Consider the following 27,405-nt stretch of genomic DNA (forward strand, 5'->3'; position numbering starts at 1 on the left):
CAAATTTCAGTGATAGAAAGTTCTGGAATCTGAGAGGAGCCACAAATTTCCTTCCATCCAGCATCCCCCAAAGTCTCCCAATGAAAATGGTACCTCACTTGTGTGGGTAGGCCTAGTGCCCACGATAGGAAATGCCCCAAAACACCACGTGGACACATCACATTTTCCCAAAGAAAATTGACCTGCTTTTTCCAAAGTGCCTAGCTGTGGATTTCGGCCTCTAGCACAGCCAGCACCTAGGAAAACTTAGCAAACCTGGACATTTCTGAAGACTAGACACCTAGGGGAATCCAGGATGGGGTAACTTGTGGTGCTCTCACCAGGTTATGTTACTCAGAATCCTTAGCAAACCTCAAAAATTTGGCAAAAAAAACACTTTTTCCTCACATTTTGGTGCTGCAAAATTCTGGAATCTGAGGGCAGCCACAAACTTCCATCTACCCAGCGTTCACCCGATAAAAATGGTACCTCACTTGTGTGGGTAGGCCTAGTGCCTGCGACAGGAAATGCCTCAAAACACTATGTGGACATATCAAAATGATCAAATACAAAATTACCTGTGTTTGCGGGGGGCACCTGCGTTTTTGGTCCTGTGCTCAGCAGCCATCTAGGGAAACCTACCAAACCCAGACATTCTGAAAACTAGACACCCGAGGAAGCCCTGACAGGTGTGCCTTGCGTGGATCCCCCAGTGTTTTCTTACCCAGAATCCTCAACAAACCTCAAATTTAGCTGAAAAAAACAAATTTTTCCCACATTTCCATGTGGAATCACTACACCAGCACAAATTTCCTACCTTCCAACATTCCGCTCAGTCTCCCGATACAAATGATACCCCACTTGTGTAGGTGGGCTAAGTGTCTGTGACAGGGAAGAGCCAAAAACAGGTCAAAAATGAGGGAGAACCAAAGCGGGTCCTAAAGGGCAGTTTGAAAAAAAAAGTTTTGAGGTTGACAAGTAGGGCAGAATTTTTATTGGTATAGATGTGACAATGCTGAGTAGTTTGAATTTTGTGGATTCCTGCAAATTCCGGGTGGTTACATCACAAAAATGTGGAGAAAATGTGTGATTTCAAGCAAAGTTGGAGGCTTGCAGGGCATCGTGGGTAAGAAAATTGTGCGGGGCATGTGAAGCACACCACCCTGGACTCACCCAGATGTTTAGTTTTCAGATGTGTCTAGGTCTCGTAGATTTTTCTAGATGGCAGCATCCCAAAGTCCAAAAAGTGCAGCCCTCACCATTCCAAGTGGGACATTTATGAGAGTTAGACAAGCTCTATTGGCCCACATGTAAAATTGAAACTCAAAATAATCAAATGTCCTCTTGCTTGCCATGGGATAAGATGTTTTAGTGTGCGGGGCAAGAGCTGAACGACTGTTTCCCCCTTCATCTTCATGCCCATACTGGTCGGTAGCCACCACCCCATTATTTTTTATTTTCTTTGAATTCCCTGGCATCTAGTAGGCTTTCTGCCCCCACAGGGAGTGGATCGGGGGTAATTGCCCCATCTGCCCACCGGTGGGCAGAACAACTTTGTCCCCATTTATTTTGGGTGGTGCGATGGCCATATCCCCCACCCTCTTTTTTGAAAAAAAAATCTTCCTTGGTCTCTGGTGGACATTCTGTCCCCCTTTGGGGGCAGATGGGCCTTACAAAAATAGGCTGATATGCCCCCAAGGTGGGCAGAAATGGACTAAAAAACAATTTCTCCTGATTGGGGCGACCCTTGCCTAAGGGGTCGCTCCCCTTGCTTGAAATTGGCGCCAAAAAAAAATCCCTGTTTTTTTTGTGGTTTCTGCACTCCCGGGTGCGGATCATCCTAAATAATATAGCCCGAGCTGCCCCTGGAGGGGGAGAAAAGGCCTAATAATAAAATTGCCCTCTGGGGAGGAACCCTTGCCTAACGGGTCGCTCTCCTTATAAATATAATATAAAAAAAAATCCCTGGTGTCTAATGGCTTCTGCCCCCCATGGGGGCAGATCGGCCTAATTAATATAAGCTGATCTGCCTCGGGGGCAGAAATGGACTTAGAATAAATGGCCCTCTTGGGGAGCGAGCCTTGCCAAAGGGGTCGCTCCCCTTACGCAATTAAAACAAAAACCCTGGTGTTTAGTGGCTCCTACCCTCCAGGGGCAGATCGGCCTAAATAATACTGTCCCCAGGGGGGGCAGAAAAGGCCTAATAATGAAATTGCTCTCTGGGGAGCGACCCTTGCCTAAGGAGTTGCTCCCCTTATAAACGTAAAAAAAAACATCTCTGGTGTCTAATAGCTTCTGTCTCCCCTGGGAGCAGATCAGCCTAATCAATATAGGCCGATCTGCCCATGGGAGGGGCAGAAATGGCCTTAGAAAAAATGCCCCCCTTTGGGGCGCGACTCTTGGCAAAGGGGTTGCTCCCCTTATGACAATTAAAAAAAAATAATCCCTGGTGTCTAGTGGCTTCTACCCCCCCTTGGGGCAGATCAGCCTAATTCATATAGGCCGAGCTGCCCCTAGGGCGGCAGACAAGGCCTAATAATAAACTTTTTCCCTGGGGAGTGACCCTTGCCTAAGTGGTCACTCCGCTAATAGAAGTAATAAAAATTTTTTTAAAAAATGGTGTCTAATGGCTTCTAGGCCTAATTAATATAGGCCAATCAGCCCCGGGGGGCATGGAAGGCCAAATAAAAAAATTGCCCCCTGGTGAGTGACCCTTGCCAAAGGGGTCGCTCCCCTTATAAGAATAAACAAAAAAACAAACATCCCTGGTGTCTAGTGGCATTCCTGTAACAATCTTTCCCTTTTTATGCTAAATGCCTTCCCCTGCCCTTGTACCGAGGAGAAACAAATCTGTTCGAGCTTCCAGCGCAATGGGAGGCAACCACTGATGAGGCGATTGCGCGCTGACATCATTAGACGTCACTGGGGGGGGTCGGGCGGTTGTGGAAGGGGAAGCAATTCCTCTTATATCCCTGTCCCAGGGAGCAGGGGGAGGCTTATGGGGGGAGCGCTAGTGCTAGCGCTCCCCCATGCTCCAGTACGAGGACGTAAAAATTACATCCTCTGCACAGGAGCACTGTGCTGCGGAACGTAACCGTTACGTCTCCGGCACAGAACCTGTTAAAAGGGATTAGGAACTGCATGTTTGAAGGATGACGAGTAAAGAATGATGGATGAGGTGTGAGAGATGAGAAGTAAAGAATAAGATATGAAATGTGAGCACTGAGGACTGACGATTCACAGGTAAGGCTTTAGTGAGGGATGAAGAATGAGGGAACATTGAGGCATGATGAGTGAGAAATATGCGTTGAATATAGAGAACTGTGTCATGAGGAGGGAGAGATAAGGATAGCCTAAAATGGTCAGGGTGGGGGACATTTTCTGAAAACATAATTTGTCTAGTGTCACTGTTGAAGAAGGGATGGGTGTGCAGAGATGGATCAGGGCTGTACAGTAAGAAATCGAGTGAAGACTGTGGAAAGAAGAGTGAGGGAAGTGGGTGAGTTAGTGAGGCATTAGGAGAAAGGAATAAGGAATGAGGTTTGAGTCATGAGGACTGAGGGAGAAGGAAAGGGAGAGTGAGGAATGAGGAGTTACACACACTTTTACACTTTATTCCACTCCATTCTATGCCACTACACTATATGGTATTACACTCTACCCCATTCCACTATATGCTACTCCACTATATGCTATTCCACTCCATGCCACTCCACTGTATGCCACTACACTCTATGCTATTCCACTGTATGCCACTCCGCTGTACGAAACGCCACTATACTCTATTCCACTGTATACCACTCCACCCTACTCTGGTCCACTAAACACCAATCGACTCTATTCTATTCGACTGTTTGCATCTCGAATCTACGCCACTCCACTGTATGGTACTCTGCTCTACCCACTCCACTCTGTGCCAGGCCAGTCTATGCCACTCCCCTGTGCACCTCTATTGTACATTAAATCCTAAAATTACCCCTAGCTCACTTTACCTCTACCCACCCTTAAACCTTTACCTTTAACTGCACCTAAAAAGTATGTTATTTAATAAAATACTTACCTGTGTAGTAAAGTACTGTGTGGTAAAGGTAGAAATACTTATCTGTGTTGTTCTTACCGGTGTGGTAAACCTATGTGTGGTAATGGATGCACAGTAGAGGGTGTTTCCTTCTTTTATATTTAGTTAAATATTTGTTATATTCATTTTAATTAATTCATTTTAGTCCATATCATATACTTTCAGAAATTGTGATCTTAATTGCAATATCTAACATTAATTTTAAAGCACATTTACATAACTTCAATGCATGCCATTTCCGTTAAACATGACTCATATTCATTTAAACATCGCTCATGTTCATTTCAATATGTGCTTTATTCATTGCAATACATGTCACATTTATCTTACATAGTTTTATTTTATTTTCAACAATTTTGATGTGGTCCATATTCATTTCAACTGGTTTCATACTCATTTAAAAATGGTTCATATTCATTGTAAGATGTGACATATTCATTTCAATGGATGTCAGATTCACATTAACACTTAACATATTAATTTTAGCCTGGGTCATATATATTTCAAAGTATGTTGTAATTATTTCAATACATGTCATATTCATTTCAATGTGCATCATAATAATTTCAGAGCATGCCATATTCATTTTTCATTTAGTTTAACAAGTGTCACTATAATTTTAGCATTTGTCATATACATTTTTACACATGTTGAATTAATCTCAATGAGTCTCATATTAATTTCAATGCATTTCATATTCAAGTTAGCATTGTCATGTTCCTTTCAATGAATGTTTCATTCATATTAAAGCTTCCTATATTAATTTTAACAAAAGTCACATCCATTTCATACATAGAATATTCATTCCAATGTGTATCATATAACTTTAAATGTGAGGCGTATTCATTTTGTTAAATATCATGTTAATTTCAGCGTTACTCAAATGCATTTTAAATCCATTTCAAATTAATTTCAGTGATGCACATTTTCATATTTGTACATCATATCCATTTTAACGTGTCATATTCCTTTCAATCAATGTTATACTTGTTTCAATAGAAGTCATAATCATATTTGCACGTCATTAGTTTGACCATGCATCATATTAATTTTAATGGGAATCTCACTGTTGGTCATATTCATTTTAAGGCATGCCAAATTCATTTAAATGGGGCTCATATTAATTTCAACACGTCATATTGATTTAAAATCATTTCATATTCATTCCTGTATATATCTGATAACATTTCCAGTAGAGGTCATGATGTAACAACTGTGCCCATTTTTTGTTGTATCCAGTACGAGTCATTTAGAATCTTCAAATACAGGAATTTTATCCTGAATTCCCTAACGAGTTTCTTGTTTCTTGTGATCGAGCAGCAATGTTGCATTATACTCGGGTGAGTATTCCTTGCCCGAAATCGTCTGACATACCAATCTGGTTGACCTGAATGTGGGTCTGGAGCATATGGTTTTAATAAGAACCTCACAGAGCCTGGAGACCACTCCCTTAAACTGATTCCAGGTCCTCAGATACTGGATCATGGAGGATATCTGCAGCTCCACTAGTGCAGGGCAAGGGCAGTCCAGAGACAGCGAGTCAACTGGCGGTATCGCCACTAATCAATAAGAGGAGACCAAATTCAGTCCTTTGTGTCAGGAAGGAATTAAGGAGGCCTTCACTAAACAGTTGATTCATGTGCCTCACTCCCTCTATGTACTAGGACTCCCAGTGGAAAGGTTTGTCAACCATGTGTTGTGCCATGTTCTAGGACAGTGGAGCCATACTATGGAGAAGTGGGACATCAACTAATAGTTTATGGATGATGCCCCATATAGTGGCATTATATGAAAGTCTATCCACTGGCAATCACTCCGGGGTAGCATTGCAGCCCATTGTTCATCTGCCTCCAAAGTCACCTCAGTTTAGACCCGATCATATGCAAATCAGTTTTGACCCTGCTCCAATAGGAACAGTCCAGCCTGAACTGCCTCTTCAGGTCCTCCTTGAACTGGAACACAAGCAACCGAAAACTGATTTCTCTCTGATTGTGTCTCCTTAGTCAGGTGTAGCTTGGTTCCAGTGGCACAGTCAAGTAAACAATCAATACATTTTTGTAAAGCGCGGCTACTCACCCATAAAGGTCTTAAGGTGCTGGGGGGAAAGGCGCGGTGCCTCATACGAAGAGCCACGTCTTGAGGTTCTTCCTGAAGATGGTGAGCGATGGGCTTTGTCTGAGGTGCAGGGGGAGGTTGTTCCAACTCTTTGCTGCAGTGTAGGCAAAGGATCGTCCTCCGACGGTGGTTTTGCAGATGCAAGGGATGGTGGCCAGGGCCATTTCGGCAGAGTGGAGGGATCTGGTGGGGGTGTGGAAGGAGACGCAGTGGTTCAGGTAGGCTGGTCCTGCGTTGTGTATGGCCTTGTACGTGTGGGTGAGTAGCTTGAAGGTGATTTGTTTCTTGACTGGTAGCCAGTGGAGAGTCCCCAGGTGAGCAATGGGCCCACATCTGGGTCCAGTGCTTAGGGTGTTGCATGAAACACACAACTTGGACACTTAGAGCATTGCATGAAACATACAAAAGGTGACAGGAGGATGCTGTGGCTGGCACATTGAGAATGGGGTTCCTAGCTATGGTGTAAACCGATAAGGACATGTTGGGGCATCCCAAAATGTGATGTTCTATTTGAACCCACATCGGGGCATCTCTTAGACCAACTAGATAAGGGGATAACTGTGACAAATATAAAACTAGGCAATATGATGCCATGTGCAGGAAGCATAGACCCCGAGCTGTGGTTTTTGCCCATTATCTAGATGCTCACAATCTGGGCTTACGCCACTCCAAATATAAGATCCAATGTCCCTGATGAATCTCAAATGTATGGGAAAAAGGCTCCACAGCTGACATCTGCCATAGGGGAATCATAAAGAAGGCAGGCATTACCCATAAAGTCCTTGCCCAGGCCCCTTTTGGACATCACTCATAAGAGTTACAACCATTCTACAAAATCAAATGCATCCAATAGGAGTTCCAGTTTTTCCTCAAGATCACCCTTTGTTTGCCAAAGTAGATGTGCCAGCATCCAGAGGTTTTTATGGGAGAAGCAGCCTAGTACAAAATACACCTGTGACTTACTGATTAATTGGGGTATCACTTTGCCTAGCCATGTTGCTAGGATTTTGGTGATGATTTTTAGATTGACATTAATCGGTGAGATAAGATGATAGCTAGCACACTCTAGTGGGTCCTAATTCTCCTCAAGGAGGACAGTGATAATGGTTAAATCAGATATGGCCCTTAGGGAGTCTGACTCAGCAGTCTTCTGATATACTTGCATCAAAAGTGGGAAAAGGAGAGGTTTGCCAGTCTTGTAAAATTCACCAGGATACCCATCCACCCAAGGAGCTAAAATGCAGGCAATGCTGAGATGGCCTTATCTACTTCCTCCTCTGTAAATGCTTCTGAAGATACTCTGAGTCTTCTTCTGTAAGGGTTCAATGAGCCCCTAAAGGCAACAATTTGTTCCAATGTTAACTGGGTCTCTGAGGTATAAGGCGATGAATAGTATGAGGCAAGGTTACCTGTGATGTCAAGTGGATGGTTTAGTAAGTCACCAAGTGCATCACAAATTGTTTGTACGTAGAGTATCAGGTTCAAACTCTTTCTGGAGAGTGGGGGAATGTGATACAATTTAACAATTATTGAGGTCATAGACCATTGTCTCCAAATGGTGTAGGTTTGCACAAGTCCTATGTTTCACCACAGTTGAGTCTTGTATCATTATTCCTCTCAACTTAGCTTTTTTTGTCACCAACAATGTCCAGTGAAAGCCCATTGAGCCCTCATTATTCATGAGTTAAGAGTGAATATGGTGTCAGAGTTGTTCTTTCTGGCCAGGTTTATTATACGCAAATGCTTTTGTGTCTACCTAATCAGGGGAGGTTCCAAAAGTCCCATACTGAGTTCCAGTTGGACAGGGTTGTGGTCGGAGAGGCTGACCTGTAATACATCACTGTGTGTCACATCCAAGAGCATCCAAGAGGTACTAGGTACCATGAGGGCATGAGAGAAATGTAAAGTCCTTGTCTGTGGGATGAAGCAAACTCCATACATCCAATAAAGTATGATCTTCTAGCAGGTTCAGTTCTGGTGTAGGGTCCTTTCAACATGGTTGTGGATTTCAGGCCATCCAGTTCTATCTACAATAGGGTCCAGTATCAGGTTCCATTCCTCTTCCACGACAAGTGGTGTTTGCCCAGATGTAGTTAGAAGCCTGGAAATGTGAGCCACAAAACGAGTCTTTTCTTCATTAGGGTGATAAATCAATCCTATGACAATGATCTTGTCTAATATGTGCGTTTTGGCAAAGACCCACAGGCCCCCATCAACTGTCCATGTTTTTAGGACTTTTCAGTGGAGACACCAGACATTTAGTGTAGCTACTCTACATTTCTTGGAGAAGCTGTGGGAGGGAAAAGATTTATGAATGATCCCTACCAATCTATTATTACTAATGACAGTACCCACCCAAGCTTGACCTTTAGGTACTCTTATGGGGACAAGTGTGTTTCTTGTATTTGAGCAATGACCATGTGTTCCATGCGCAAATAATGTACTTTTTGCACTTGATGTAATGAGATAAACCATTATCATTTAAAGTAATCAACAGGAGATTGGACATCCTAATGTGTTAACTATTGATGGTCAGAGCAACTGATAATATGTGTAAACTGCTCTTTAGTGTCACAAGAGATAAGGGTTGTGTTCAAATTGGTCAAGGCCCTGATGCTCCCAGGTGGGAGCTGCAAGGCCGAAGAAGACAAAAATGTGATGGAACCAGAAAAGTACTGGGAATCTTCATTCTACACTGATTGCCATGGGAGAGAGCAGAAGGTTGAAAGTGTATCATAGATGGCCAGGGGAAGTTCCTTTGGGTTCAGTTTTTATCTGCCTGAGGGGAATCTGGTGTGGAGTCTGCAGGTATTGGATGGGAAGGGAATATAGCCTAAAAAAAAGGAAAGCAAGGGGTAGGGAGTTGCTGCCTCTGCAAAAAAAAAAAGGAAAAAGAAACAAAGGGGGATGAGTCCTAGGGGCGTTAAGAGGATCAGGGAAGAAGGGATATAAAACCTTTGTGTCTTGAGCTAACTCCTGCACTGAGTGGCGCTGACTAATGCCCCTCACTCAATTAAGGATAGGGTGGATGCAAATGCACATGGGGCCAATCTCTCTCTAGCAGCAAGTGGTATGGAGCAGTAGCTGACTGAAGATAGAATAATAATATGCGGGGAGGGGGATGCATCTCGGGTGCTTTACAGAGTACGATACTCATTGAGGAAGTAGGGCAGGACAGACCCAACACTCAGGTATCTCGGTTGTGAGTAGCTAATACAGATGACTTCCACACTCACTTTATGGTCTCTAGGGTCAAATAATGAGATTCACGGTTGGGCAGTTTAGGAAATGGGGAGGGTTAAACTGCATATTATATGCATTCAAGCTGCTGAGCCATATCTATAGGTCCTTTCCTTCATTTGGTATATCATACAGCGCCTGTTTAAGCAGTGACCACAATTTTACATTATTTGTTTTTGTTTTAATGCTTCAATTTTAACTTTTGAAATATAGCACCAACTGAGTGTGGGCACCAGTATTTTTTTACACAAGTAACACATACTCCATGCATCACAAAAACTGATGTAATATTAATTTCTGAAATGTTTAAGAGCCTGATTACGATCTTGGTGGATGGAATACTGTGTCACAAATGTGACGGATATCCCGTCCGCCATCTTTCAAGTCCCATAGAATATAATAGCACTTGCCCTATGGTAGATTGGATACCCGTCACAACTGTGAGGGAGTATCATATCCGTCAAGATCGTAGTCAGACCCTAAGATTTGTAGCTATCTAACGCCATCTCAGAGGACCATATAGTTATATATTTATATATATTTACTTATTTATTTACAGTCTCAGGTCTTACCTCTCCAACTACTTTAACATCATCCCGGCCATACCATTCCGGCTCATATACTTCATGCAGTGATTCTGTAAGCTTCATGGAGGCCTCCTGCATACCTAGAACATTGTAAAGAAATGCAGAAAGAAAATATGATGTCAGGCATTCAAAGTAAGATTTTTCTCTCCTCCTCAAGAAAAAGGTGCTGGCATCATCACTTAAATTTCAAATTAAATTCAACAGTTTTCAGCATCAGCCTTCCAGTCCATCAATGTAAAACTTAAAACACATTCAATGGATGCAAAACTATGTTTCCATTATAACATTCTTTTTTTAAGAAGAATATAGGTTCCTATAAAAAGCACACTGAAAATAGACTACTGAAAATGAATAAAGTGGTTGTTACATTATTATTACTTGTGATAAAAATAGTTATTTAAAGGGAGCTATTACCTCAGAGGGTTTTTGCATTTGCAAAGGGTTATGATTAACAGATAGCAGCACAATAAAAATGCCCTTTAGAGAGACACCTCAAAGGGGGTTATATGATATTTTCAGTCAGTACGGTAATTACCTTCTCTTGACTGAGAGGAGCTTGAAATTCTGACCTTTCAAGGACACTACAAGCTCAGGAAGGGTCATGAATAACTGATTTTGTTTTGAGGTCTGAGCTACTCGGTCTGTCTTCTTCTCTCTGAACTGTAATACAGTCCTCTGTAAAAGTCCATTTGCCTATACACAAATCAACTTCTTTAGCCTTAAGAGACCCCTCTGGGGTGTATGTCATTGTTGATATTAGATTGATCAATAAAGATGCGCATGACATCACACCATTTTTATACACGAACAATAGATTTTCATACGCAAATGAAGTTGCATCACCATTCTTAGATCCCCCCATCGTAAACTGTCTGTCAACTCCAGGATGTGGCTACGTAGTCAGGCAGTCTCTGAGACCCAGGCCTGAAGGTTAATGACTGACAGGTAACACTTAGCTGGCAGTCAAATGCACAAACAGGAAAACTTAGATCAAATCCCACAGATAGGCAGCAACACTACAATGGTCCCCGGAGATTGGCCCCAATGAAGCACACATGCCCAGAGGAGTGCGTGCATTCCCAAAACACCATAAAGTTAGATGCCAAATGTAGTTACGTACACTTAGCCAATCAGGGCAGAGTACATACAGCATACACAGTGATCCAGTGCCCCTCAGGCCAGACATCTGGACACATACTCGCTGGCCCACATTGTGCCAGTGCCAGGTCGAGGCCCACCTGCATTCCCTGTCTGGAATTGTATCTATGACTATGTTCACATTTTTATCATTTTATTGCACCCAGAGAAATTTACAAAATTTGCTTCAATATGATGTACAAAAAGAGACAGCCCTCACACCCCGGTTCTGTAACTGCTCTCCCGGCTGTAATGTTTAATTAAACAAACCTTTCCCGTTTTTGCCAGACACCTCTTGTCTTTTGTTTTTTAAGGTAGATTCTTATTCGAGCAACACCAAACTCAGGATATGTTCATATAGATGGATCATCCATTTCTTTAACATCCATGTTTCTGTGTTTGTTAATCAGATCTTGAACTTTATTACATTTGACTGTATGCAGTGAAATGGCTGCTGTTATTTCATAATTCTCTTCATGTTTATTCATGATCTCCATTTTGTAAGAAACTGGGATATTAGTTGAGGTGGGGGTGATGACCCACCTGATGTAATAGTCACAATTCTTGTTAGGGTGAATGTTAGGGTCACTAAATCGACTTGAACTTAACCCCCTAGTATCTATTGCACAGTACAGGCAGGCTTAAATTAGAGGCAACGTTTAAAGTATTTAAGTAGTACCAAAACAGTATTAAAGGTAAAACACAACACAAGAAAACTCCCAAACTGATTTAGAAAAATGGAGCATATTATGAAAAATAAAATTATGCCAAAATGGCAAAAATCCAATGAGAAACCAGATATATGAATCCGCAGAGACGGAGGCAGAGGCAGAGACGAAGCTGGATGCAGAGACGTAGCGGGACACAGAGACAGAGCTGTGACAGAGCTGACGTATTCGAGGAGCTTGCCGGAGGGCGCGAGGGCGCTGCTGCAGATGCGGAGAGGGCAGCTGCTGCTACCGCCGCCGTAAAGGTTATTGAGAGAGGGGAGCGTGAGGGAGTGGCGTAAAAAAGGGAATAACTGCTCCCGCTGCCGCAATATTGCAGCTCTATGGCAGGTGAAGATGAGCGGTCAACAGTGGTTAACGGTGGTTAAAGGTGCTTAACGGCGGCCTGAAGGTTCCCTGGAACTTAATATTGGACCTCCAGATACACCAGATTCACCAGATTCATCAGGTTACCAGGATGCCAGGACATCAGGACGTCTTTTGAGGAGGAAGTAAGGTGGTGGTGGGGGGGCTGGTTGAGAATTTTTAGAGGAACGTGGCACCCCTTATAAGGAGACAGGAGGCAGGTCCCCCTCCCCCTCTCTTGTTGGGTGCAGGAGGGGGCAGAAGGGGTGCAGGAGGGGTGGTGCTGCCAACTGCTTGCCCCTCCCCCCTTTTCATCTTCGGCCTTGGTTCACCCTCAGTCCCAGTCTCAACCCGCTACAGCTACAGCTAAAGTGTACAGTTTGTTATTGTTGCCACGATCTGTTACAGCTGCTGCTACTCAACATTATATACTGCTACTGTATACTACTGCTGCTGTCGCTGTCGATACCACTGCCGCCACCACCATCATCATCACCATCAGCACCATAATTACCACCTCCGTTATCATCGATACCACTGCACATTATTGCCAGAACCTGTTAGAACCTGCCAGAATTCACATGTCTAGTGCCTAGTACCCTTTCTTCCTTTCTAGTCTGGTCCTGAAGAGCTACTGATGCAGCAAGACCTGAGGTGGTTGGTCAGTCGGAGTGGGGATTGCGTGGCTGGGCATTAGAGCCCTGGGCCTCAGGGTAGAGCTGGAGAAGGGGTGGAAGCGGCCGGACTAGGTTTTGGTGCGGCTTGCACCCTCCGTGTGCTCCCCTGCCACCTGGATCGAGTACGAGCAGCGTATATTGTGCGATCACTGCAATCACTGAAGCCCAAGTCCTTTTTAGCATGCTGCAGCCGGACAACAAATTAATAACAAATTAACGACAAACCACCTGATCTCTGTCAGAAAAGCAACCTAGAATGACGCAGAGAGACAGACAGAAACTTTACGCAAGGCAAACAGTACCAAGGCGCTCAATGAGAGTAGGTGGGCTGTCAATACCTTCTACCCTCAGTGGTCCCACGCTTGCAGGACTTGGACTTTCCCCTCCTGCATCTTCGATGCCCACTGCACCCCCTACACCTCCTAATGGTGCTAATAGCAAGGCAGCCCTTAGATCCCCCAGTAAGTTAATCACTAGCATCTATAAGAATGTGGACAAGGCCCCACTATTGCTGGCAGGGCACTGCTGGCACTATTGGTGGCAGTGCACCCCACCCCATGACCACCTACTCGGATTCCCTCACTACCACCCGCTGCAAAAGTGCCCCTCATCTCTCCATAGCCCCTCTCACATATATTTCATTTGATTTAAGGCGCTTGTAAAGGCTGGCTTTACTAATCCACTCAGCTACATAAAGCATAGTTCTGTTCTTCACAGTAGGCATATTAACCCTCTGTGCTACTTTATATCGAGTCAAAACTGTCACTGAAGAAAACACCGGTCTCTCTCTCTCTAGCAAGAGCATGAATGAGGTTATCTTGGCATTTTAATTGCTTCCTGAAGGCTGGACACACAAGGAATTTTTCATCAGGTGCTTTTAAATCGTAAGTTATTGCTAAACACAGCACCCCCCCCTTAGGTCAGACCAGGTCAGCACCCGGTGCGGCCGCACAGGTTGCACCACCCTAAAGCCAGCACTGATTGCTGGATACGGCACCATTACAGCAGCAGTCCACTAAACAGATAGAAGTAGAGAAGGAGAGACCAGGGCTGCAGGGGGCCGCTTCAGATACAGGCGAAAATGACAATGATGGGAACGGAGAGGCCCATGAATGCCTGGAGAGAGACAGTGAGAGAGAGACAATGAGAAGAGAGCTGTTAAGAGTGCTAAATTCATCTTGGCTGGATCATTAGAGACCGCACTGGTGGATGAGGAGCAAATTTGCAAGAAACTATGCCTTGAACTAAAGGGTCAACTCAGTGCATTGGTGTTCCCAATACTGGAGAGTCCAGGGAGCAGACCTAAGGCACTGTCGGGATGGGATGGCCATGATGTTCTACCCAAGCCCCTCCCCCACAGCTGCTCTACCAGTGAGTTACTGCCACTTAGTGGTGAACCCATCAACATGAGTGGCGGCATCTAAGGAGGAAAAAACAACTACCTAAGTGAAAGTTCCTTGATGTTTCTGGATTATATGCTTCCCGATATACCATGCAGTGTAGCACTGACCAGAAATGAGATGGAATCCTGTGAACCATCTAACGCTCGGCTGGCATCCGATGGCAGTTTGGCGGAGGCTGTTTTTTACTTCAAGTTTCAATAGTTACTCCCCTAGTGGGTGGCTCTGCTCGACAGACTCCGTATATCAGCACCCTTCTCCCTGCCCGCACCAAAGGACCAACCTTGTTTCCACAGAGTCCCCTTAAGGGTTGATAATTTCTGAAACCATGATTGCGTGAAAAAATGTCTTAGCATTGATTCTTGCATTGATGGAGATATTTTTTGGGTATCAGAGCACATAGAGTCAACCATGATATTACAGGCTCTAGTCCCGGGCAGAAGCACAGACGGAGCAAACCAGGACATTTCTTACCAGCCACCCTGGTATGCTAGCCATAGCCAGTCACACTATCCTCAGCCACAAGGAATACTGTGCAGATGCAAACTGTTGATCTCACCACTGCCCAACCAAGGAGCTTACCACGTGTTAGTGGGCCTCTGGCTATGGCTTCTTCCCATGGCGACTCCACCTATGGCAGTAAAGAAGGTACCAGGCATGCTCAAATAGGTATGGACAGCACCCCCATAGAAAAGCACCAGGTTAATATAGGAGATAGAGCCATAACCACATCTATTATACTCCAGGATCTGCCAGTGGGCCCTCTGGATTGTGGAAGGAAGTACAGGGGGCTGCAAGACAAAACCCTGGGCGGAGCAAGTGTGAACCCGAGTAGGGATATTAGGAAGGAGAAAACACGAAGAAAAGGGGAAAGAGAGCTATACCATTCCCAGTGTACTCCCTTAAGTGGCTGTTCTCTAACCCCAAGGAGGGTGTAGATAGAGGGACAATTCCAGCTGAAAGTCCTGTGGACGCGCCAAGGGGGGCTAGTACAGTTACCAGTAACTTGGCTGTTCCTGCACCTGCACACTTCCTGGCAGGCAGAGGGATGCCCCCCCCCCACTATGAGCTCAACCCTTACACTGTGAGGCTACGCATAATGAGGGTGATGGAATGGAAGGAGCCGAATGTCAAGTTTATCCCCTAGGGTAGGGGAGGCCTAGGAACAAGAAGAAAGGCCCAATAAAGAGGAAGAGAAAAATAATGGCGGTGGGGATGGGCCCATGGAGGACACCCGAGGTAGGCAGTCCCCTGTCCTGCACCAAGGGGATGGTGGTAACTTCAACTGAACAGGGTGATCTGCGAATACCCAGTGAACCAAGGGTCCTTCCTGACTCAAACTCAAACATGAACCCGGATGCTGTACTATTTTCGGCGCCCTTAGGAACCAGATGAACAGACAGTATGGATGCTCGTGACTTACATCATGCTGGCACAGCCGCAACTCCTGGTGCTGTGCCAGCGAGAAGATATAACAGGCACTGTCTGGTGTTTGTTGATCTTTTTCCGGATGTGGGACCTAATCTACTCTTAAATAGGTCACGGGTACTAAGCCTCTTCTATGCTGTACCGGAGGTGAGAGTCCTTTCTTCCAGCGATATGAGATTAGTAAAACTGGGATATAAGCAAAGATAGACTAATTATGGCAGGAGGTATGCTCACCCTGTAGCCCCCCAGGACGAACTACTTCACTCCTGCCCTTCTGCTTTGGTCAAATTCACCCTACCAGGTGCAGGCAGCCTAATTCTCAACCACTGAGACTGCTTCCACATAATGGGGGTCGATGTGCAGCCATGTTACAACTTTAACCAAGAGGAACCCAGGGGGGCTGAGAAGTGCGGGACTAGCCCAGACATGTTAAGGACTGGGAGTCTGGACCGATACTATAGCAAAAAAATATGAAAATCACAGCCAGGGGCAATGGAGTACAAGAATCACTGACCATTACTACTCACAAGAATTGTAGACAAAGTAGTATTCCCAGCCATGGTGAGAGGAATAAAGGGAATCTGTGAGGACTGGTCATGGTAGCAGCTGTACTGGCCGGGAGCTCCGGAGCACCCTCTGGAACAGGTGCAGATTGAACGACAAAGTCACCCCTCCAGCATTCTACTATCCCCCTAGTATGCTCTTCCCTGTGTAATAATTTGAAGTGGGGCTGCCTGCGAATCCTGCCTTGGAACAAGGCAGGGTTGGCCAGCAAGGTGGAAGACAATGACTCATTACAATTTGTTAGCCTATTTGACATTTGCTGCTTTCAAGAAACTTGGGCTGTTGAAAGAACTTGTATTAATGGGTTCCTGGGGTTTGACATGCTGGCCGCCCAGTCTAGGAAAGGATGCCCATCAGGTGGGATTTCAATCTGGGTCTCGTGCAGGTTAAAATGCAAAGCAGAACAATTAGATGTGCAACTTTCGACGGCTCCTGCTAATATCCAGCATGCGAGACATTCAGCAGGTAGAGATAAAGGGGGTGTGATGGACATTTTGCATGTATATATTCTGCCAGGCTGGTCCCCTGGGGCTCAGTTAATTTTGAAAGAGTGTTCTGCATACATTAGTAAAATTAGAAAAGGCAGTGTAAGTGATAAAAAAAACAAGTGGCTACGAAAGAGATGGGGATGTGATACTGGTCTGCCTGTGATGCCATTAACAGTAGTGAAATCGTGAACCAAGACCGCAGCATGGAGATTCCTGAGACAGCAATGAGATGCCCAAAGTCCACAAAAAAGCTGAGGTCTTTGCTGATCTTATGTTTAGTAATGGCTCCGCTTTGTCAATGGCCGCTCCAAGTTGGATGGTGCCGCAAAGGCAACCTTCGACAAAGTTAGATCTTTATAGGTCATCGACTACGTTATTGTTAACGTGGAAGCTTGGCCAGCTGTCCTCGACATGGCCGTGGTCAGTAGAATGGAAAGCAACCATAATCCACTCGCTCTTAATATGAGGTCAAGTGTCCTAGGGATAGGAAGCATGATAAGGCAAGCACCTGGGATATATGAGAGGGAGATCGTCCCATCCAATTGCAGAAAGAGAATACGGTGGGATGGCGAATAGTACCTGCAGGGTCTTCCGCAACTTAAATCTAGGATGGTTATCTATGGGCAGTTTATTATAGATGCTTTGCCCAATGACAGACCCCTGATCTTAGCGGCATTTGACGCAATGATAGGGGAGTTGAGGGCTCTGTGGTCTAAACCTGTAACATACAAGCCAAATGATCACAGCAGAAAAAGACAGACGGGTTGCAAAGGCTGGTTTGATGAGGATTGCATGAGGGCGAAAAGAGAAGTTTTGCTTGCCCTATCCCGGCGCCATGATAGTTCCGCCAGCGAAGATAAATTTAGAGCATATAGAAGGGGCTATAAGCATCTACTGGTAACAGAGAAACGGTTGTACAAAAGTACACTCTGGGCTGAACTTAGAGAAAGTACTGTTGTCCATAACCCAAAAAGATTCTGGGCACTGGTGGCCAAAGTGGGGAAGGGGTATTAAATGTTGTAGAAACCTGCATAGGCTCCCTTGCCTAGGTGGACCATTTTAGTACTCTATATAGTACCTCCGCGGTTGATTTACTAGTCTCCAGGTGGGCGCAAGATGTCCTTTCTACTGCCCCCAGTGAAATAGGAATTCTGATCCCAGAAGTAATTAGAGCACTGGGAGCAATGAAGAGGAACAAGGCTCAGGGCCCAGATATGGTGCCGGTGGATCTCTACCTTGAGACATCCCTTTATTGGGCTAAAATCCTTACAAGTGTTCAACGTAGCCCTTGTGGGGAATACAGTTCTGCAGTCATGGCCTTCTGCCATCATAGTCCCGATTTATAAGAAGGGCAACCGAGGATGCCCTGCCTACTGTCGGCCGATCTCTCTGTTAGACAGGCCTGGGAAGGTTCTAGGGAAAATTCTGCTTAATCGCCTCCAGGGATGGGTTGACACCCAGGGTGTGATAACAGAAATGCAAGCGGGCTTTCGTTCCGGGGTTGGAACCATCGACCAGATCATCCGTCTTTACCTGATTGCAGATAAGTTCACAGTAATCAGGAGGTCCTCGCTGTACCTGGTTTTTATCGATCTGAAGGCTGCCTTTGATTCAGTGGATAGGGGAAAACTATGGAAGTCATTGTTAGGCATAGGAGTTGATGCCCCCTAGTGAAAGCCACAGTAGCACAGCATTCAGACAACAAGACTAGAGTGAGATACAGGATGGGTGGGTAGTGTACATACCCCATTCACGTACAAAAGGGTGTTCGGCAAGGTTGTGTCTTGGCACCCCCTACTCTTCAGCCTCTTCTTGAATTATGTGATCCAGTTCCTCTTAGGGCCGCAGCTACATGTCCCTCTCGAAGTCAGAAGGAGGGTTCCAATACTATTATTTGCGGATGATGCAGTCCTTATGACATATACTGAAAATGCGGCCCATAGGCTCCTTGCCCGCTTTATAAAATACTGAGAGGAGAAACCATTAACTATCAATTGTATGAAGACCTTGGGGATGACTTTGCAGCCTTTCCTAGCCTGTGGAAGAAACTAATGATTAATCATGCCCCGGTTGAGGTTACCAAGCACTTTGACTACCTAGGTGTGTGGTTCTCTGAGAACCTAAACTGGGATTGCCAAGTTCGGAAGGCAGCCAAGGCCCTTAAACAGACAGCCGGGGCAATATTGAGATTCAAGCATAAGGCCAGTGGACGAAGTATCAGTATTACCCTGAGATATATGTTTGGAAAGCAGTGGCTGCAGCACTCTATGGAGCGGAACTCTGGGGGTATACAAATATTAGAGTGCTTCAGGTTTCTGAAACCAACTTTCTCAGAACCCTATTGGGGTTCGGGCAGGAAACCCCCCTGCAAGCCCTCCTTGCAGAATTAAACCTGATATTGATATTGGAGCTATCAGCCCTAAGGCCAATAATGTATTGGGTGAGGCTAGTTCATAACCCGAGGGCGGTGGTGTACCTAGAAACCTTAGAAGAGGTCATTGCATACGTGGATCCGTGGGGCGCTCCTAGGGAGCCCATGTTAAAAAGACTCTGGGAAACCTCCGGCTGGAGGACCAATGGGCAGACCCGGGGAGAGTCAGCAAGGATACGGTGGGTCTGGTAAAAGATCGTCACCAAGAATTCAGCGGGATGAGGATGTACCAGGAATCTAGGCCGGACTCGATCACACATTATTATTTTAATAATGTTTATGATATAGTCCCCCAGGTATATCTGGATATGCTATATCCTGGGTGAGATGGAATTATGGCTCTCCCCACACTAGCACAAGGCCTTCCCTTTCTTCATTGTTGCTAATATACAACGCTGCGAGCACAGGTGCTTTTCTTCAGGGCTCCCCTCCCCAGTAAGGGTAGCAGCTGATAAGGGGTTGCTGTTTTTTTTTTTTTTTTATGTGTATGGGGGGTGTAGCGGTTTATTAATTATTCATATTAATTCTTCAGGGTTTGTGATCTCTTTATCAGATTAGCGTTGATTGTTGCTAATGTGCTTTAAATCATGATTATGGTTTTATATGGATTTAAGTACATTGTTGTACGTATTGTTTTATATTATTGTAAGGCTTTTTGCTGATACAACTTTATAAATTGTATATGAACATGTAAAATTTAAGGTTAGAAATAGCTCCAAAAAGTGGTAAGCACCAACTGTTGTCAACTCTTTGCGGTAGATCGAGACTTATGCATGATTTTAGGCTGACCACAAAGGAACACAGGTTGGATACAGAAACCAAGTATGACACAGTTGAAAACTTTACTCTCTGACTTAATCTATGAAATGGAATGCAAACATCTTCAGCTGTGGCTAAACAATGGCTCCACAATGTTGATTAGCCACTAAACGAGGTCCCGCTGAAGCTGTTGAATTTTGGCAAAAAAAGCTCAGAGCAGGAGAAATTTGAATTTCGGATCCTACAGAGGTCTCTTGTTGGCCAGATACTTTGGCGTCTTCGCCCTGTCAAGATTTCAACATTTGGACTTAGTCGTTTTTTGGAGTTCAGATTCTTCCAGTAGGGCATGACTGCTGGTTGTAGCTGGACAGCTCCACAAGGATGGATACCTTTTCCATGTGGTCCCGCTGAATCAGATTTACTGCTGCAGAAAAGCTCCAAGCAATGCACCTTAATTTGATCAGCTTGTCCGGTTGGTCATGGCCCCAGGGAGTTCTTTGGACCCAAAAAGTTTCACAGTCACAAGTTTCAGGAGATGTTTGGAGCAGTATAGCATTTAGGGGTCAACAGTCACTCTGGCAAAGGCAGGCAGCAGGGTTCAGGGCAACTCCGTTTGGAGGTGGTCAGGTGCTCAGTTGCAGGAGAGGCCTGTTGTAGCTTGTTGTTGTGTCCCTGTAGCTCAGGCTGAAGGCCATCTTTATGACCCATGAAGTCCAATGTGTTCTCCTGTACACAAGAGGGAAGCAGGTCTCAAACAGCAGGGTCACTCCTCTTCTGATATTTCACAAGTCCAGTAGTTTGCTAAGGAGGGTACAGTCGGTGCCATATTTATGTCTCATCTCCCCGCAAGGCTCATCCTCAACTTCCCCAGACAACCCACATCACAACTCACCTCAAGAAGCTACACTGGCTCTCGAACCAGAAGAGATGCCAATTCAACATGTTGACCTAAGCACACAAAGCCCTGCACAATGAATGACTAGCATACATCAACAAACACCTGACCTTCCACCAACCTACCAGACAACTACAGTCAGCCTCCCCCTTCCTTGCAGACACCCCCCGGACCTGTCAAAGTAACAGAGGGAGGGAGCTCCTTCACACACCTGGTGGCCAAAGCTTGGAACAACCTCTGAACCTCATGGCCGTCTCATCGCTCCGGAAATTCAAGAAAGAACTCAAGACCTGCCTGTTCAAATGAACAGATCATGATGCAGCAGCTAGCAACTCAGGCACCTTGAGACACACACTGGTGATTTCCCACACTTTACAAACCCCTGATTGATTGATTGATTGATGCCTGGGTCCAGCCTGTGGGTATTGTGACTCTTCCCTAACCCGTGATGTAGAAGTTTCCAGTGGTTATCTACCCACTTTAGCAGCATTTCCTGTATGTCCTACTCTAAACAATCTTACAGTGCCCCTCTCTACCTAGAACCGAGATGGCAGAACCTTTCTTCTCCTTTGAAGAGCTTATGTGACCACCCTAGAAGTACAGCCATGGAAATGAGCAATCCTTTCTTTGTGGTTACTCCAAACCAGTTTTGGTAGCAGCTCCTCTCCCACTGGTATTGCTGCCTGCTTAACTGGAGAAACAAAGGATGAGAATGCACAGTTGCCAGCTAACATTTGCTGGTAACAGCGTAGGCCTTTTTGAAGTTAATCAAGCTTCTGGTACAGCCCACTGGCCATCCTGTCAAGGGAACAACAACAACCCCCCCATACCCAAGGCCTTTGCCATACTCTGGAAGCATTTTTCATACCTCATCAGGGGCAATATCCAGAGGCCAGTAGACAGCTGGAGTGCATGAAAACAGGTTCCAGAGGTCTTACACAGGGAAAAGGTAACTTTCTAAAAGTACCTTTTCCTTAATAGTTATTAAGAATTCAATTTTATCATTACGTTAGATTTTGAAGAGCTATTAAAACAACATTTAAATGAGATTTCTATCTGCTTCCTAACTGAAATTAGCATTATTACAGGTAATTAAGTGACACAGTATTCCTCATGGAAAAGCCAGCCTTCCTATAGTGAAAATAGGTCTTGGGGCTTTTTCACTGTAAGGAAATGTGCAACATTAAACTTTTACATGTCCTACTTCCAAATACAATGCACCCTGAGTTACAGGCAACAAGACCTAGAAAGGGGTGGTTTATAAATATTTAAAAGGAATATTTTAACATGTCAAAAGGGGACATTCTGACAGGTTAAATTTGCTGTATAAAATTGCAAGAACTACGCTAAAATAGTGGGCCTAAAGACATGTTTTCACAGTAAGTGTAGTAGATGGCACAATGAATGTTGAAGTCCAGTAGTAACACTTAATGTATAGGCCCTGGGTACACCTGATACCATATAAGTTAGGGACACATAGGTAAGTTAAATATGCCAACTGAGGTTATGCCTATGTAATCATGTTGAAAGTAGGAGCACAGGCGCTTTATCACTGGTTAGCAGAGTTAAAGTGCACAGAGTTCTACCACCAGCAAAAAACAGTCAAAGCAAAAAATGGTGGGTAAACCACACAAAAATGGTAATTTAATGCTTCCTCTGTTATTATTTTCTTCCTTTCCTTCTCCTTCACTGCCTCATTTGCAATTTTAGCAGATTTGGCTATTATTCACTTACTACCTACTTAGTGCCTGATACCCCTAACTGCACCACAATGTTTCTGTTTTTCTTGCCTTAGTTTGGATGCCCAATGTGTGTGCACATTGTCAGAGATTAACGCTAGCGCAATTTTTTGATCCTCTTGAAAGTGATAATGCAGTCATACTATAATTCCATAGATGATTTTGGTACCTTTCCATTTTGTTGATAGTCTCTTTCTTGGAGAATTCATGGTTCCTAATCATAAGACTTTATGGAATGTATTCCTATCTGATTTTAGAACACCAGACTTATCTTTTCTTCATTGGCTTTCAATCTTAACTCTCACATGTGGCCACTGTACAGAATTAGTGGAGATCTTAGTTCTTTCTCACATTAACATTTTGCTTTATAGAATAACTCAGGTGCATCCTGAGATCAGGTTCCAATTTTTAGTTCAGTTCCCTCTATGATTAGAGATAATGTTTTTGAGGGGTACAGAGGTGCTTCTTCATTTAAGTTGGTTCACTCTGTTGTTATGACCATGGGCTATTCTGGCATAAATTATATGTGATCTCTCTAACTGCCTGGTTCAGTTTCACTGGCATATGCTGTTTTGTTTAATGGATCCCAAGGGAGTAGAAGAAATGAATGTCGGGAGGGCAACCATATCATAGTTACCCTCTTTGCATTACTTTTTGTTTTTCAGAAACAAACAATAAACTGGGTTTCCTTTTTGAAAAAGAAAAATAATGATGGCCCTGACACATCTGCACTTCTCTCCATGTGCTTGAGGTCCATTTTTCATTTTGTATGTTACACATGATAGTGCCAGATAGGGAATATCTAGGTCAGGAGACCCATGCCAAATCTTGGAGACATCATGATGAATTAATTACAACTTTGTGGTGGAGTATATGCTGTTAGAATCTCCACAAGAGATATATGATACAATGAGTGTGTGCTGTTAGCATCTGCACAAGAGCATAGTCAGCAGTATGTTCAGCCTCTTATATGTGGGGGAACCATGGGTTTGTAGTGGGGTTTCTGGTTTACTAAGCTCTAAATAACCCTCTATATTTCAGGTAAATTAACTCTTCTTGGCCTTTTTATGTATATATATTATTTCAAATGTATAAATACAATATATATATGTGCTTTGCTTCGAAGACTGCGTTGAGGTTGAAAATATTTATAAGCAGGAGCACCCGGTTGTGTGAAAGGAGGATATAATTTACAACAATATTGGCGAGGAGAAACATTTCCCCTGCGTGTGTACTGTACTTGGAAGATTGGAACAGACTGTGAAGTAAATAACTTCCAAAGCGCCTTTGAGCCAACTTGTTTGTGGAAGAGATGGACTTATCCAAATTATGGTGAGCATATGTCTCTTCATTTCATGATTCACAGCACCGATGCGACCCTTTTAACTACATAGAGGGTCCGGGGATAAAGCATTTGAACACCAACAGTTATTGTGCACAGTGGTTAAATAAGACACGAAATGGATTTCTGTGAACTAACCGTGCAGGTATTGGAGCATATGCACGAATGTTGAAGTGCGGAGAGTTGAATTATTGAAATAATGAAAATGTGAACAGATTTTGGGAAGATTAATGGTACAAACTACTTACTTGTCACTGCACCAACATTATTCGTGCCACCTGCCTTGTCTTTTCAACTGCTCACAGAATAATGAAGTTCACAAGTGTGGGATATGAAGGTATAAATCCCACAATGCCTCTGCGCACTGAAGACAGACATTTTAAAATAGCATTGAAAAAGACTTTAAACCATTTGATAAAGACAAGATGTCGAAACGCGTCATGGAGCTTGATTTATGCTGCTTAAGAAATTCTGCCTGTCATTAAATCATCTTGCTAAAGAATTCCCGGGAGTGCAGTGTTTTTCTCTTGTGTGATTCTATATTAAGGGTCGTGGTCTTGACCCTTACACCAGCACTAGAAGCCAGAGTGCTTTGCTTCGAAGACTGCGGTTGAAAATATACATATATATATATATATATATATAAAAATCTTATATATAAACAGCTAAAACATAAACAATTTCTAAAACCAGAGTTTAAACATTTGGTCAAAACAATTAAAACCCACACTGGATACAAGTCACGAAAAGGTCAGAGGGTTATTCACATAGATTTTCCTCTAGAGCAAAAAGTTTTTTCCACATGCAGAAACCCCTTTGTCTGCACGTCCAACAATATGGGCTGTTCACTCCTTATTTTCTCCTTTGGTACAGATTTGCTCCAGCTCTTCAAAGTAGTAAAACTAGACAATATGCAATATGCACCCATGTGAGCATACTTACTCAGTCGATAAATACATCTTTTGAGAATAGCAAATGGGGATTTACACTCAAGCGTGAATACTGGTTCCCAAATGGCTTTGTGAATTGGGCATTAATATGTTCATACATTCAACACATATTTTTCAACAACTACAAATGTTCATTTAAAGTTCACAAAGTATCTTTTCTTAAGGAAAGACATACCCAAAAGCAAATAAATCTGATGCAAATATATTTATCTACATTTTACTTATGGTTGTTCTTTCCCTATGAGGACAATATTTTTTTCTCAGGAGAAACTCCTTTCTCTACACTCAAAACAAATATGCAAGTGTGACCTTCCCATTCCTAACAGTAATACACAATGGGCCCTATTCACAAAAGTAAATATACATGTATATATTTGCTCACATGTAAATCTACTTAGGTGAAAGCCCACGCTTTCTTGCTATTCGGCATTTCCAAGTGTAGAATTACACATAAATGTATACTTCAATGTGTCCACACCCTCGGTTCAGGGTCTGGAAACTTCTAATAATGAATTTACAAGTGTAAAAATGCTACCAAAAACTTTTCAGAATTAGGTGATGATCTCCTCCACAGTTGAAGAAATGTAAAATACACTAAAATATTATTTTTACCTCAGAACTAACAAAATAAAATGTAAGACTATCTCAATTATTAACACTAAATGATAAATAAATAAGGTCAATTTATTAATTTATTTTATAAATATTAATTCAAAAAACACCCTGACTAGCATTTTAAATTGAACTAATATTCAGTCTTTTTACTTAAAAGTTGTGTTTAATTAATGTAAATATTTATTATATTTTTAAATTAACAATTTATTACATAACTTAACAATTAATATTTAAAATGCAACTTTAAATTTTTTGCAGTTTTCTACTTATCTATCTATCTATCTACTCTATCTCATAGCTTTCTTTCTCTCTCTCTCTCTCGCTCTGTATATATATATATATATATATATATATATATATATATATATATATATATATATATATAAATAAATAATTACTGTTTCTTAGTTCATATTTAAAAACTGCCACTTTTAATAATTGTCTGCCTACACAATGACATAAGTTGAAACACTTAAAATACTGTTTAGAATTTTAAAGAGATAGGACCATATTTATATATTGCTTGTTACATGATACACATGCCAAACATTTTCATGGCATGGCTAGTGCACGGACTCTTGGCTTGGTTCGTCTTGGCTCTGGCTCGACTTGCCCTATTACATTGCTGATGCTCCCACCTCTATTTGCAACTATTTGCAACGTGGACTTGCTACAATGTATCATCAGGACTGAAAATATGAAGGCCTGCCTATGTGTGCCAATTTGACAACTGTACCATTGAGGCTTCTTGTAGCAGAGGCCAAGAAGAACATGTGCAGTGTTTTTTTTTTTTTTTTAATAGGTTTTCCCATTGTAGGGACTCCACGCTGCTGTATTGTACGTGTCCTAGTCATGAGTTTCCAGGGAGAACTACTAAGCCAGGGGGCTTAGGAAGAAGTACCCGACAGGGGTGTATATCCAGGAGGATGTTTGGGGTCTGAAACTTCCAAATGCATTCTTGCATTGGTAGTTGGGTCTGGGGGCCCTGAGTCGCGTCTGCTATGTCCTTCTCAGTTTTTCTCATCGTTCTCATTTGCCTTCAACCTATTCATTTTTGGAGTGGAAACTTAACTATATCAATGGCGCTTAGTTTACCAAAAAATATAGTAAATCTGCACCCATGGAAGTACTCATTGAATGGATGCAAATTTACTACCATTTGGAATTCAAAAACATTGGCAGTAGTAGGCTTGGAAAACTGCCCCAGTATCAAGTTTTGAGGCATATTACTTTCAATCAAGCACCCAAAATGTGATGGGATGAATGTTTGCAAATAATCTAACCAGTGACAATCACTCAGGGTAGCATTCCAACCCATCAATTGTCGTCCATTGTGCCACCTAATGCAAATTAGTTACTGACCTGGTCCTCAAGGAAACAGTCCATAGCGAATGTTGGTCATCTCACCACACCACTCTGAAGCCCACTGCTTTCTTTGCTGAAAAATTTGAGATTCATACCCCCTGAATTTCAGTGACTCAGCTATGTCCCTGTTTGGTGTAAATCCGTTCAGGCCTTTTCATGACATTTGTGTTTAAATAGGGACTCTTGGGGATGTGAAGGGGTTAAAAATTAGTCAGGGCAGTGAGAATCCCACGGTATGGGAAATTTAAATAAATAGGTCTTTCTGGGTGGCAGAAGGAGCTTTGTCTTCTGCCAGCCATTTCGGTATCAGGATACCAGTACCGCTTCTGCAGTATTGAGCAGTCTGGTTGGCTGGCCACAAACCAAAGAAAAATGTTGAAGCTGCTATTACAAGTCTTGGAGACTCATCTATGTGGCCCACATTAGTATAAGGCCACAGGACGGTGACACCCTGAACCCCGGCACCTGAGGTGGGGATCTGGGGGCAGAGGACCCACTTCCCTCTCCGAGGCCAAAAGCTAACAAAAATGTTGTGCTGTGGTT

General features: G+C 43.4%; 1 protein-coding gene across 12 annotated transcripts in view; it reads right to left on the reverse strand.

Annotated features, from left to right (window-relative positions):
- AMPH (amphiphysin) overlaps positions 1 to 27,405 on the reverse strand; it is a 927,201-nt gene that overhangs the window by 402,404 nt on the left and 497,392 nt on the right. For all 12 annotated transcript variants that reach the window (XM_069215773.1, XM_069215772.1, XM_069215765.1 and 9 more), the window contains exon 4: positions 9,985 to 10,079. In XM_069215773.1, the coding sequence (XP_069071874.1) occupies positions 9,985 to 10,079 (95 nt within the window). The remainder of the gene's footprint in view (positions 1 to 9,984; positions 10,080 to 27,405) is intronic.

The sequence above is a fragment of the Pleurodeles waltl genome, chromosome 2_1 (assembly GCF_031143425.1).
Source record: "Pleurodeles waltl isolate 20211129_DDA chromosome 2_1, aPleWal1.hap1.20221129, whole genome shotgun sequence".
In the NCBI taxonomy this organism is placed as follows: domain Eukaryota; kingdom Metazoa; phylum Chordata; class Amphibia; order Caudata; family Salamandridae; genus Pleurodeles; species Pleurodeles waltl.